Genomic DNA, 15545 nt, shown 5'->3' on the forward strand with positions numbered 1-15545 from the left:
TGGGAAAAATTTGAAAATAATTCATGAGTTAAAAGAACATGTCCCTTTGCATTGAAAATTCAGTTAAGACTGAGTAGGACATAATTGTTTTGAAAGCAGTGTTTCTTGTACACAGGATATTCTTAGAGACTAAAAGGAAAAAGTCTCTAAGTGGACTTTTAAAAAGTCCTCTACACTAGCCAAGTCTGAACAATAGTGTTATTAACCAATGAGTCTGAGGTCAATGCCAGTCAAAAATGAAGTGTATTTGATTAACAGGATGGTTAAAAGGGAGGTGGACACTGATGGGGATTAGCAAACCTACACAGACTAATTTCCTTTCCTTTTCTTTCTTTTTAAAAATAGAGCCCTTACCATCTGGATTTCAACAAGGCTCTTTGCCAGACCCTACTGTTATAAAATGGACACATTCGATTCCATGATTATGTTACAATATGACAACTGCTTAATAAACATACATGGGGTGGGTGGAGTTCATACTGGAGCTTCCCCTTGCTTCTCTCCTGCCTGTGAGCCCTTCTGAAAGAGCCTACCCTGGGACACCCTTGGTTCCAGCCTCTCCTCCCCCTGGCCTAGTATCCCAGCCCTAGGTTTCTGGATCAACAAGTGGCACCTGACCAGATGGGCCAATCAGATTCCCTTCTGGAAATGTGGACTTGGGGCCCGGAGACACAGATGGCAGACTCAGGCTGAGCAGGTGAGACAGGAGGTGCTCAGTCCCCCTGAGACCAGGTTTCAGGCCACTCCCTTAGGACGCAAGCCCTGCCTCTTAGTCCTAAGCTATGGTGGCCTGTAGCACCCCTGTTCAGCACCAGGACGTGGAGGTCGAGACACAGGAGGCAGACTTATGTAGTCTCAGTGGCCGAGCATGATCAGTAAAAAGGAGCTTACTTCTTAAATGACCTTGCACTAGAGGCACTAGTAAAGCACAGAATATATTTGAATATATTTGGTGCATGTAGTGGAATTTGACCAATGAGCATGTGCAGGACTAGGTTACATAACTGGGAACCACCCCCTTTAGTTGAATATTCATTAGATAGTATGACTATGTATAGCTAGTGAAACTATAAAAGCTGAATCCTGGTAGAAGGCAGGGGCTATTGCTCAGTCTCTTTGGGGCCAGTCCGCACTCTGCCTGAGGTGTGTATTTCTTTTTTTCTTATGGTATCAGACTCCTTTATCAGGCCATTCTCATTCTCAAGCCAGCCCAGACTTTGTGAAGTATGTATTTCTTAATTTTGTATTAAATTTGCTGTGGCTGCAGCTCAGTCTCTGGAGCTAGGCTGCATTTTCCCTATGAAGTCTGTATTCCTTTTCTCTCTGTATTAAACCTGTTTTCACTATCTTCTGTGACTCTGTGCTCTTGAATTCCTTCCTGTGGTGGAGTCAAGAACCTGGTAAAAGGAGGATGTGGGTTGAGGCTGGCTATTGGGCCTCCCCAGACCCTCCCCTCTGGAGAGTCGGTCTGGAAGGAGGGGTCGTGGCACCCTGAAGCCACATGCAAGCCAAAGGTATGAAGTGGAGAATGGGGCAAATGTTCAGGGACAAAAACAGGGAAATACGGGACAAAATGAGAGATTCCAAAGACCCAGTCTGGTGAGCCTCGGCTGTGATCCAAGACCATCCCCTGGACAGAATGAAAAGCATATCTTAGTGAGGGCTTTGGAGCCAGACTTCCTGGGTTCCAATGACAGCAGAAGGACCCTTATAACACGATTAATAAATGTGCAGATGACATGAAAGAAAAAGAATTCAAGAAGATTTTGAGAGGCTGATTAATTTAAAGGTCCTACACTGAGGCCGAAAAAAAATCAACTGTGCAAATACAATACGGGAGACATGGCCTAGCAAGACGTATAGAAAACAAATGCTTTTATTGATTTTACTGCTTTCTTACCAAGAAAGAATTTCCTAAGAACTACAGCTGTTGGAGAATGGAATGAGCTGTCTTAAAAGAGGGTGTGACACCTTCACTGAGAGATATTCAAGCAGGAGCTAGACAATCAATCACTAACAGGTTCTATCAGGGACTGTGCTACACTAAATGACTTCTAAGTTCCCTTCCACTTCTAGAATTCCACGACTGTATTCTTCCAAAAAGATTTTCTTAAAAAGACAATTACAAGGGGCCGGCCCGGTGGCGCACTGGATAGTGCGCCGCTTGGGAAGCGCGGCGGCGCTCCCGCCCGAGGGTTCAGATCCCACATACAGACCGGTTCCCGCTCACTGGCTGAGCGAGGTGCGGGAGCAACGCCGAGGTTTGCAATCCCGTTGCCAGTCCCCGGTCCGGTATGGGGGCAACACTGAGGGTTGCGATCTGTTGCCGGACACGGACAAAAAAAGACAAAAGACGAAAAAAAGACAATTACAAGTTTATCAGAAAACCACTAATACAGCACCAGGGCAGGGAACCAGTTTTCAACACTTTGTACATGGAAAAGAGCATTACTGAATTAGTTGCTATAAATGCTTGTAGGATAGTTAACCCCATTGACTTCAGTAGCAACGTGTTCATAGGAAATATAACTGAAGTTATGGTTCTGAATGAGATAGCCCTTCAAAAGTACTGGAAAAAATGTTAATAAACAACGGTGAAAGTTATCTGAGTTATTACAACTTTCATTTTTAGAGCTATTTATGCATTTGATAACATAAAAATAGGCAGATGCATGACTGGTTCCAACACACTAGTCTTCATTTTATTAAAAGAAGCAGAAACACTGAAATAACATCATTTTGCTGCTGTATTATTTCTCAAAATGAGTCAGTGGAGTTTGACTGACACCTGCTTCTTACCTTCATTGTGACTTTGCAAGAGAGAAAAAATAATTCTTTATTTTTTAACCAAGTCTCAACCATCAGAAACACTCAGTACTGGAACTAAAGCCTACCTGCCTAGGACATCCCTTGGTAGAGGCATCAGTGCTGCACATAAACGGCCCACAAGCAAGAAGAGAATTTTATTCCATCTAACCAGACAGTATCCAAGGTAAGGAAAGGTGTGATACTCTCATCTGCCTATTGATAACAAGCAGCATCACAATCTGGCATGTAAAACATCCAACAAGCCCACCAAACAAAGCTAGAAAAATAGGAAGCCCATAAAGAAGCCCCACCCAAGAACTTGACCACACCCAAACATGACCCTGAGAATGGGTGTGTGGCTCTGAGATGGCTTGTCCACAATAAGCACTGTGGGCAGGATTAAAGAACGCACCAAGACTGGTTAGACGAGACAGCTCAAAGACCTGAGAGCCACTGCACAAAACCAAGTAAGGCATGGCAGGCGTCCTTCAGTTTGTCAGGATGTGGCTGAAAAAGAAGACAGAAACCACTAAACAGACTAAACTAGGATGTGTGAATGACAGCTGGTGGGCTGCAAAGACTTGAAAGACCCAGCACAGTGCTCAGTGACATTAAAGCAATGACACCCACACATGTGCACCATCAGCCCTACCCAATTCATAGGCAGAACAAGAACGACGAGAGGACGGATGGAACAAATGCTTCAAGAATCTTCTAACACCATAAGTAAAAATCACCCAGTGCAGAAAGAACCTCCTAATTCAATGCCTGTACCTCTGGATGCTACCACCACCAATGAGAATCATAAGATCAGCCCCCTAGATCTGCTGGCAGTGGCCATTGTCAAGCAAGGTGCAATGGGCCTATACATGAATAAAAGAAAACTCTATCAGATTTCATAATCACTCTAGCATTTTAAAAGCTGCCAGCTTCCAAAACCTGAACAGCTTGATCTTATTCCAATCACTCACCAGACACAAATTTAAGTAACATTTGCTTAGCACCTACTTCATAGCAAGTGCTTTCATTTAATATCTCCACTCTGGAGAGTGTCCCTACAGTTTGAAATACCTCAAGAGCCAAAAGAACATGATGGCATGAAAGACTATTCTCGCCAACTCTGATTATGGAATAAAAAGTCCTGGCAATAGAATTATCGATCTCTCAAACAGATTAAATCCATACAGTTCCCAGGTGCCTAAAATTCATAGCAATGGGGAACAGGTAATGCGCTAGTAGTTATGTTTACTGAAGTTCTAAAGAATATTCAGAGAAAAGAAGATGGGGGATGGAAAGGATGGAAATCCTAAAATCTAGATTTTAGAATAAATATAATATTCTTTCAAGGAGAATAAAAGAAATGTCTACAAATATATGTATTTTGGCACACAGGGACCTTCCCACTCTTATTTTAAGAAGCAAGCAGGTTTTCAACCAGTGTTTTCTATCTCAGTAAACGGTGCCATCATTTTGGGCTCAGGGCCCAAAACTTTAGTCATTCTCAACTCCTCTTTTTCTCTAACACGCCATATCCTACCCATCAACAAATCTGTTAGATCCACCTTCAAGCTATATCCTGAATCTGACTGCTGCTCACCACCTCCACCTTGTAGTCCAATCTCTGGGGGTGGGATTCATGGGTTGTCATGTTGAAAGCTCCTCGGGAAATTCCAATGTGCAGCCAGGCTTTGTCTCCTCACTATCCAGTAGGCAGATGATTCACTGGTGGGTATCACTACTATTTTACAAAAGAAAAACAGGTTGCCCAAGACCACACAGTGTGGAAGGGTCAGAACCCAGATGTCACTCCAGACCTATAGAAAGCTCCAAGTGTCTCATTTCACTTTCTCTCAAGTCAAATATTTATAGGGCATTAGCGTAATATACTGAAGAGAGTGGGGACAGCACTAAACAGTCACAAAAGAGAGGACAGTCACAAAATGAACACACTCTACTTGTCAAGTAGCTGCCATGTCAAGTAGGCTGGTACCCGGTACACCAAAAAACACATGAAGCATAAAAAGTAAAATGCTTCAATGGAATTAAAAATGACAGTTCCAGCTGAACATATGGAAAAATGTCTGACATCTTATAAAGATATTTATCTTATAAAGCCATCTTATAAAGAATATTATATCTGTTCTACTTAGTTCAGACTGAAGGTCTTGGTATTCAGACTTAGTTACAATTAAAATATATAGGAGAGTGGTTCACCAACCACAAGGATAAATTCCACAGGGAAAGCCACTTAATAAGATCAAGGGAGACTCAACTTTGCCCCTAGGGAAATTAAGAGGGCTTCCCCCCCCCCACACCTTTTGCTAATTATATTCAATTGGAAGTCAACAAAAGGCCAACTTCTATAATGATTCTTTTACCAAACTTTAAACAAAAAGACATAAATAAGTAGCCATCTGGGGTTAAATTAAGCCAACAATACAGACCCTTTCCTCTACTGGGGAAAATTCTGGTTTTTGAAAAAGATTTCCATCTGTAAAGTACAAATTACATTATCACCTAATAAAAGAAAAGTCTAAATACAGAAACAAATAAGGATAGATGAGAACCGTAAAATAAAAGACAATCACACAAAGGTTGGACACAATGCATCTGATCTAAGGCACTACACTGTTTGTTTTCTAATCCTTAGAAATGATAATCACCACCAGCAGCTGGTGGCCAGTGTTCACAGCCATTGGGATGGCAATACAGCAGCAGAGCAAGAAATCCTAGAGAAACGGTCATGAACAATAGATGCACTCAACCCAAAGATCTCTCCCACGAGGCAACAGGTTTGTTCAGATGAACTAGCCAAGAGCAACAGTGGGGAATGTGCAAGAAAATGAAATTCTGAAACCTTGGCAGGCCTGGTTTGGTACCAGAAATGCTCCCAAGTGCAGAGCCCTAGCATCCAAACTGGGGTCAGGGACAGGCAGGGTCTCCTCTCTGAGAGGGAAACTGCCACAAGCAAGGCAGGACCCCAAGTCCTGGAGCTCTATGAGTTGCTGTGACAGACACTCAGGGCAGAGAAATGGTGAGAGGGTTTTAGGCCATGTCTTTAGAGTGCTATGTAAGAGCTCCTTAAATGTCTCTTACATCGAAGGTTTTCAAGACTGTGGTTGCGCTAAATCTATAGGTGGATAAGGAAGGGACAAGGGGAAAAGATGGTCTGCAGAAGGTGGAAGTAGATTTCTTTTATACCAAGTTAGCTTTACCTTAGGACCAGAATTAGCCAGAGGGACCTAAGCCAATTACAGAAGCTCAACTATTCTAGATTGGCATGAGAACAAACCATCTCTTAATACACCCCTACATCTCAGTTTCCTTGCTTCATTCATGAAAGCCAATCCTGTACTCTAAACAGGTTCCACTAAAGTGGTTTCCTGGTCCAGAATCTAAGCTGGCTCTGGCCTTCAGAAGGGTACAGTAGTTCCGCCTTAACCATGATTTTTCTTTCTGCAGTTTCCATTACCCACAATCAACTGTGGTCCAAAAATATTGAATGAAAAATTCCAGAAATAAACAATTTATGAGTATTAAATCTTGTATCATCCTGCATGGGATGTACATCATCCCTTTGTCCAGCATCTCCACGCTGTAAAAGCTCCCTGTCTGTGAGTCACTTAACAGCTGTCTAGGTTATCAGATCCTCTGTCGTGGTATGGCACTGCTTGTGTTCACATCACCCTTACTTTACTTTATAATGGTCGCAAAGCTCCTGAGCAATGATGCTGGCAATCTGGATATGCCAAACAGAAGCTGTCAAGTGCTTCCTTAAGTTAAAAGGTGAAAGTTCTCAACTTAAGGAAAGAAAAAAAATCATATGTTGAGGTTGCTAGGATCTACAGTACAATAAGAGATTTTGAGAGAAAGAGACCACATTCACATAACTTTTATTATAGTGTATTGTTATAATTGTTCTATTTTATTATTAGTTATTATTAATTTCTTACTATGCCTAATTTATGAATTAGTTTATCATAGGTATGTATATATAGTGAAAAACATAGTATATATAGGGTTCAGTACTATCCAAGGTTTCAAACATCCACTGGGGGTCTTGGAACGTATCTCCCACGGATAAGGGCAGACAATTGGAACAGTCTTTGACTGAACTGTCACCAGACTAACCTGATGCTATTAAGAACAGCCCCGGATAGATGAAGATCAGTCATCTCCTTCAAAGACAGCTCATACAATATAATGAACAGAGGACACCTTCCCTTGCCAAGTCAATTAGAGGTGTAAATAATCCATGAAGCCAAGTTCTGCAGTCCTTTTAGATCAACAAACGTGATGGTGATACTGTACGTAAAAGCATACCACTCAAAGTTATATCTATTTCACATTTCACGTTAACATTTAAATGAAAACCAATAGAAAGACAGGGTAGGATGGTTTTTGGTTACCAAACCTATTTAAAAAGAGATTCCTTAAAATGGAAACAAAAGATGTCACTTCTCATAGAAATTGAGAGTAGAATAATAGTTACCAGAGTCCAGAAGGGGAGGGGGTTGGGGAAGGAGAAGTCACCACTTTGGGTACAATGTTACATACAGGTAGACAGGAAGAATAAATTCTGGTATTCTAGGCTGACTAGAGCTGATAATACATTATACCGTATATTGCTAAATAGTAAGAAAAAAAGATCTTGATCGTAATTACCATAAAAAAAAGATAAATGTTCAGGGGATGAATTTGCTATATCTGCATGTATGAAACAACACACCACACCCCACAAATACACACAAATTTTAAAATAAAATTACATTATACCGTATATTGCTAAATAGTAAGAAAAAAAGATCTTGATCGTAATTACCATAAAGAAAATATAAATGTTCAGGGGATGAATTTGCTATATATGCATGTATGAAACAACACACCACACCCCACAAATACACACAAATTTTAAAATAAAATTTTTTTTTAAAAAAAGATGCCACAATGTACTTACATAAAATCTCTAAATTGCCACAAGGGTCATGGCAAAAGCAGTGTTATCTAAGCACTAACATAACGTGTAGGGTTTCATGAGGACATACATGACTGCCTTCTGTCGTAAGGAAGGAAGTTAAAGGCTTAATCTCTACTTAAGAAAATCAGTCTATTCATGTATTTTTAATAAGCTTAATTTGAGCGATGGATTTCCATTATAAAATTTTATATTCTGAAAAATTCTAACATGTAAAGACATGCTAGAGATATAATCTACAGTTGTGCTGTCCAATATACTAGCCACTAGTCACTGTGGCTACTAAGCACATGAAGTAAGCCTAGTTCAAATGGAGATGTATTGTAAATATGATACCAACAAGATTTAGAAAACTTTATAAACTATCTCATTTTAAAGTTTTATACCAGTATACACCGAAATGATAACTATTTTAAATATATTGTATTAAATAAAGTATATTATATATTTTTAATATATTAATACTCATTTATCTGTTATATATTATTAAATATAGTATTTATATCAATATTATATTTAATATTTAACTAAGTCAATAAAATATATTGTTAAAATTAATTTCACCTACTTCTTTTTACATTTTAATTGTGGCTCCTAGACTATTTTAAACTACCTATGTATCTAACGTTTGTGGCTCACATTTTATTTCTTTCAGTGCTGATCTGAGATAACGAATGCCAATTTAATTTAAGTAGATCCTATGTTAAATCCTAGTTGGTCTAAATTCTGACCTAAGTCCCAGGAGAAAGGATAAAAAAGAGTAATATCTCAGCTATCATGTAAGGGCAACTATATGAAAACTTAAAAGTAGTAATTTGGAACCAGAGTCCAAAATACTTCAGATAAAAATGAACCAATCTTGCTAAGAAAGTAGTATAACCAACATATCTCTGGTAAAGTCTAATTAATTGAAAACCTAATTTAAAAATACTTTGTTTTATGATATACGATGTAACTTAAAAACCTATAGAGATGAAAATAAATTGAAAAACTATTTGAAATGAAAAAATTTAGACCGATGGCAAAATCAGTAACTCCACCTTACATATGCCAACAGTCACAGATAAGAATATGTAATGTTTAAGAGGACCCCATTCACAATACCTTCACGAAATAAAAATAATCTAGGAACAAATAATCAAAATGAGCAAGATTTATTCTTAAAAAACTGTCTCCAGTATATGAAAGAAAATACCAATAAATGGAGAAAGTAAGCATAAATGACTCAATATAAGAAACATGTCAATTCTCTCAATATAAATTTATAAACTTAACGAAATCCCAATAAATATCCCAACATATTTTTTTTAACTTGATTCAATGATGGATTCATAACTTCAAGTGGAAAAATAAACATGTAAAAAAAAGCCAAAAAATTTAGAGAAAATTGCAGTGAGAGTGGAACAGCTATGAGGAAATTTTTATTAAGTTGCAATAAAGGAATTTGATACAGATAAACAGACCAAAGTAGAAAGAGGTGGGGGGAGAGGGAGAGACTCACAAACTTCGTAAAGGAACATGAATAAACAATTCAGAAAAAAGAAATCCCTAAACTTATCCAATTGTGTTCAACCTAATAATTAAATGCAAACTTAAAAATTTTTTTCACTGTGTGTGTATATATATATATATATATACACATATAGATAAGGATAAAAAAGAATGTACCCCAATGCTGGAGATGGATAGAGAGACAGGCACTCTTGTTCACTTTCAGTGGGACTGTAAACTTGTATAATCTTTCCAGCAACTTTGAAATATGTATCAAAAGTCATAAAAAGATACATATGTCTGTAATGTAGACACATGCTTCAATTCTCACTGTTTTTAAAATGACAGAATGAAAAAAAAAAAAGAATTATGTTTTATTGGTCCATTTTCTGTTGCTTATAACTTAATACCTGAAACTGGGTAATTTATAAAGAAATGCAATTTACTTCTTGAAGTTTCAGAGGCTGAGAAGTCCACAGTCCAGAGAGCGCATCTTGTGAGGTCCACCTTCTTGGTGGGAACTCTATAAAGTCCTTTGGCAACCAGGGTATCACATGGTGAGAATGGCAAGAGCTCTTTAACGTGTTCACTTGCTCTCTTTATAAAGCCATCAGAACCACTCCTTAATAACCTGTTAAACCATTAACTCATTACAGCATGAATGGATTAATCTATTCAAGAGGGCACAGTCCTCACGATCCAATCACATCTTAAAGGCCCCAACATTCAAATACCATAATCGGATCTCCCACCGTCTTTACACTATTACAATGGAGGTGAAGCCTCAATGAATTTTGGAGGGACATTCTATCTACAGCATCTGTACTACAGATTAAAAAATCTAATTTAGTTCTAATGCACTTAATATCTCCAGAATTACACTAAGTGAAATGACACATAGTTTTAGATTTTCAAATAGTGATTACATGACACACACACTCTCACAGTGCCACTTGAGTTATAAATCTTCAGCTCATCTCCATGTTTTCTTTGGGGCCACCTTCATTCACCACATCCTTTTTATCCAACCACCAATTAGCGGGCATACAGCAGGTGCATAATACATCTTTTACCTAGACAACTGAAATAGCCTCCTAAAATTTTTCCTTTAACAATGCTTACAGAAATTATTTTTCTCGTTCCTTTTGTTATCTTTTAAGTAAACGAAACACAGTATTGTAGTTGCAAACATTTTAGAGTTGCCACTTAGGAAAACAATCCCTAAAACAACTTTTAAACATATCACTTAGCACATGTTTTACATAATCAACTGAATGTTCTTACATTTTAGCATTATTATATTCAACAGAAGAAAATGCAAACCACTGGATAGATAGGTGTTTTTTGTGTGCATTTCTTAGTTTTGAACAATTTAATGCTTATTATTTTGTAACATGTGAGCTCTAGAATAGTTCCTATTTTATTCAAGCAAGAGACTCTGCAATATGAGTACCTGATTGTGACTGAGTCTGTTGATTACCCAATAACCATTCTCCCTTTTTCTTTAGTAACACAACACTGAGTAATGTGCCCAGCTAGAAAACTCCAGCTTCCCTTGCAGATGGGAGCCAATATAAAATAAGCATTAGTCTTTATGTGGTGCTTTCAGGAAAACCCTTTTTCTCTCATCCTTCCATATTTTTTCCTGCCTGGAACTCCTACATGATGGCTGGCACGACCGGTAATGGGATCGCAACCCTCGGTGTCGCACCCGTACCGGGGACCGGCAACGGGATCATAACTCTCGGTGTTGTGCCTGCACCGCGCTCAGCCAGTGAGCGGGAACCGGTCTCCACATGGGATCCGAACCCTCGGCAGGAGCGCCGCCACGCTCCCAAGTGGCGCACTCTCCAGTGTGCCACCAGGCCGGCCCTTATTTTTTAATAGATTCTCCCAATCAGCCAGATTCAAGGCTACAAGGGAGCCCCAAAATGTGTTTCAACCAGCACCAGGATATGCTGGAAGGTTCATTAAGAATGCAGATCCACAGGCCCACCACAGATCTGCTCAACATAATCATCATGAGCCAGCCCAGGAAGCTGCATTTTAATGAGATACTTGGGATCTTATAAACATTAAAATTCTACATTACTGCTCGAGAACTGCCTTTTTAAAAAAAAAATTCCATCTCTCTCCTGCCCTATATTCACTATATCGCTAAGTCCTATAATGTGAACTTTGTGACATCATTTCCTACTATTCTCCTCCTCACTGTTCCTTTAACACTCCAGACTCTCTCCTGCCCTGGGGCTTTGCTCTGGCTGTTCTCTCTGCCTGGAGCATCCTTCCCCCAGATCCCTACCAGGCTAACTCCCTCACCTCCTTCATGTCAATTTTTCAAATAAAGGCTAGCTTAACCAACCTACTTAAAATTGCAATCCATCCACTGACCTTACACATCTTCCCTTCTTTTTATTTTCCCCATAGCATTCACCACATAACAAATTCTATAGCTTCCTTAATTTTTTTGTGTTTGCTTTGTCTCCAGCCTCACTAGAATGTAAGCACCTTCAGGGCAGGGCTTTTTCTATTCTGCTCACTGATGTATCCCAAGTACCTGGAACAGTACTTGTAAGAGTTTAAAAGATATCTGTTGAGTTAATGATTTAGTCAGAAATCTCTGAATGCTCCTTTCCCATTCTTACTGTTCCATCCTAATACTAATCCTGACCTTTGTCATTTTAAGACTTTACTTGCAATAGAGTCTGTCTACAGTGCCTTTCCCTCCAAACCACCCCAAACGCTTCCAGACTTATCTAACAAATTTCCTTTGGGATGTCACTCCCTTATAATAAATTGGTTACCAACTGGCTCTGTCAGAGATTATAAATTGGTGTCATGCTAAAATGAGAAATTAGATTAGATGAACTCTAAGATCCTGGTCAAATACTCAATTCTATATCCAAGTGACTCATTTTGGCATTCAAAGTGCTGTGTAATCTGGCAGGAGGCTACCTATCCAAACCTAGATCCTGCTCCTTCCAAGTTTCCCTCTGTTGCTGGCCAATTTCCTTAAGAATTCTGAAATAAGCCATGTTGGCTTTCACCATTTTTTCATGTCATTACTCTCTACTTTCAACATCCTCCCAGCTACTGAAATAGATGGCAATATCCTTTAGAATCTTGCTGCTCAGACTGTGATCTGCAAGCCAGCACTACCTCTGAAATTGTCAGAAATGTAACAATTCCAGCCCTACCTCAGACCTCCTGAATCAAAACCTGCATTTAACAAGATCCCCGGGTGTTCAAATACACCTTAAAGTTTGAGAAGCATCGTGTGAGAACTCATCTGAAATCATACCTCAATGAAATGTTCACACGGCAGGCCTCATGCTCAGGAATAAGTATTACTGAATTCCTGATCTTCCACAGGACTTATGTCACCCAAAACATACCCTCTTAGACTATTTATTTCCTATTTCATTTAAGTTCTTTCTCCCTAATTTTGTTATAGAAAACTTGCAGGCAGGACAGTCATGTATCTGGCCAATCTGGATGCAGGAAACAGAAACCCATTCACGTCACCTTGGGAACTGGGACTAGAAAACTCAGAGAGGAAGGGCTTCAAGGTCTGACGACTCTCTCCACCCTCTCTCAGCATGGGCGTCTGCCTATCCACTCCATTCTCTTTCCTATTTCTCTACTCAGTAGTTTCTGTTTCCTTACATCGGCAGCATTCACATGACCTATAATGGCCATCCATTCTCTGCCCTATCAGGCCACTCACCTCTGTTCCCTTCTGCTTTAATTTTCACTCTAAGTCTCTAACCTTCAGACTTCCCGAGAGATGATCACAGATAATCTTTTTGAGCCAAACCACACCGTTACAAGTATCTGAGTCACCTGTGAAATGGATGCCCTTCGGTTCAGTGGCCACTCACCTCTGTTCCCTTCTGCTTTAATTTTCACTCTAAGTCTCTAACCTTCAGACTTGCCGAGAGATGATCACAGATAATCTTTTTGAGCCAAACCACACCGGTACAAGTATCTGAGTCACCTGTGAAATGGATGCCCTTCGGTTCAGCCTTTGTGTCAGCTGATCCAGACAGCTGAGGCCAAGGGGGTTGCAGTTCAGAACAAGGCCTTTTAGGCAGCAGGAGCTGTCACTGGAGAAAATTCATTAGGAAAGAAAGGTGTGGGCAGAGTACTTGATGAACCACATCATCAGCACACAGAGTGATTATTTATTTTGTCTTCACCACAGTCTGGAGCAAAACGCTGAGCACATAAAAATTAACCAATATGGGAGGGAAGGGTCATTCACTAAGCATCACTAAGCCCCTGACTCTGTGCTGGATGCACAGGAAACACAAAGATTAAATAAGAAGGAGTCCTTGTTTTCCTAGAGCTCTTAATCCAGATGTGTCACTGAACTAGCTTCTCAACCTTGGGCAAGTTACTAAACCATTCTGGGCCACAGTTTTCTCAGTGGTCAAATGGTACATTCATCAGCCTCCAAAGTGTTGTAACGTTTCATAAAGTAATCCTTGTGAAAGTGCTTTGTAAAATACATATGCCAATCAGAAACATACTGCAGCCTTTCAGTGCTAATAAAATCCTCTCACATGCCACTGTTTTTGCATTGCTTTTGGGTGTTTTCTGTCGTCCCTATTTCCCACAATATATGATCCATCAATTGCTATTATGTGTTTGAAAGAACACCACCATTAACACTACCTCTATGGCTCAAATGGTGATTAGGAAAATTTATTCGTTTTATTCAGAAGTGTAAACAAATATATATTTTTACTGTTTACATTTTTCATAACATTATCATCTATTCATACAACTCTGTATCTAAAACTGTAATGTCCTATACAAATATTTTTTCAGCGTATTACAAATGACATTAGTATGTATTATATTCTTATATAGGATACAGGTCAGTTTTGACTCTTGTGTGGCCTCCTGCCCAGAGAAGTTTCACTGAATATCTTCTAAGGGCTGCAATAAAAAAATCGTATTACTAGAGGCCAGGGACCCTATTTTTACGTGGGGACTCTGAGGAGGAAAAATAATAAAATGGCCTGTCTCAAACCCCTAGACTCCTATTCTCCTAACTTCTATTTTTTTTTTTTTTCCTGAAACCACTTTACCACCTGCCTCACAGTAAAGGGTGGGGGTGAGGAGGAAGGCTGGCAATCAGTGATGATGGCAAAATAGACCAGTCCTCAAAAACGTGTTATTCCATCCTTTGCAGGATTTAAATACAGATTTATGGAACAGAAAAACAAAAGAAAACAAAGCTCGAGATAAGTGTAGTCTTGGCTTTGCCCTGAGCAAAATCAAGTAATATTTACTGAGTGTCTGTCATAATGGCAGGCAGGATGCTGAGGATGCCTCGATCCTCCAAAAGCTTACTTGCCTATACTCTCAGGCATCTGTTGCTCTGTGCTGACAAGTGTAGCCATTCAACAGCTGGCCCTGGGTGGAGCAAAGCTTCCACCTTGCTAAAGTCAGCTCAGCTGGGCAAACTGCGGGTTTCAGGCAAAAGGAAAAATAAAAATGAAACCTCAGACGGTAGCCGGGTGAGACACCGCTGCAGTAGGCAGAATTGCAGAGACGGTAATGCACGGCGCCCACGGAGCATACAACCCCGTTAAGCCTCCTTGCTCTTTGAGAAGCAAAGGACTGTGGATCAAAGGATCCTGCCGCCTTGGCAAGGCAAACCCTCTTCTCTGGGAGCTGGGATGTTGAGGCTGCGAAAAGGTGGGCGCCGTAGGTGGGGCGGTGGGCTGGGGATCTGTTCACTAGCGGGAGGAAACTGAGCGGAAACCTGGAGATGTGCGCGCTACTGGGGAGGGAGATGGGCAGGGGGGTGCGCTCGGTGACGGGGTCCGAGAGCCTGGAAAGGGTCTGCGAGTGCACTGGTGGCAGCGCAGGGGGAAGCATCCGCTGGGAACCGGGTGCGACAGCCGGACTGCCCGGGGGAAGAGGTGGGAGGGGGAGTCTCTTCCCCGATAAACACACACGCGCCGCCTGACCCCGGGATGGCCCCAGCCGCCCCCATGCGCGCTCCGCGCACAGCCCAGTGCTGCGACGGCCACTCACCTTCAGCGCGAGAGCGGATCTCCGACACGGTCCTCCGCATGGTGGGCATCGCGGCGGCGGCCGCAGGTGGGTGCTAAGCCCGAACTCTGCACCTGTCACGGCGCCGTGCGGACGGGAGACCTGGCTGCGCCCGGCCAAGCGCTCAGCTGCAGCTCCGGCCCCGCCGCCCACCCAGGGCAGCGCCGCCGCCGGGCGAGGCCCCGCACGCCTGCAGAAGGAG

General features: G+C 40.9%; 1 protein-coding gene across 1 annotated transcript in view; it reads right to left on the reverse strand.

Annotated features, from left to right (window-relative positions):
• ATP8A1 (ATPase, aminophospholipid transporter (APLT), class I, type 8A, member 1) overlaps window positions 1-15507 on the reverse strand; it is a 235996-nt gene extending 220489 nt beyond the window's left edge. The window contains exon 1 of the mRNA XM_008567055.1: window positions 15326-15507. Within this exon, the coding sequence (XP_008565277.1) occupies window positions 15326-15374 (49 nt within the window). The 5' untranslated portion in view covers window positions 15375-15507. The remainder of the gene's footprint in view (window positions 1-15325) is intronic.
• Window positions 15508-15545: the final 38 nt, after the last annotated feature.

This window comes from Galeopterus variegatus, unplaced genomic scaffold, assembly GCF_000696425.1.
Source record: "Galeopterus variegatus unplaced genomic scaffold, G_variegatus-3.0.2 Scaffold288, whole genome shotgun sequence".
In the NCBI taxonomy this organism is placed as follows: domain Eukaryota; kingdom Metazoa; phylum Chordata; class Mammalia; order Dermoptera; family Cynocephalidae; genus Galeopterus; species Galeopterus variegatus.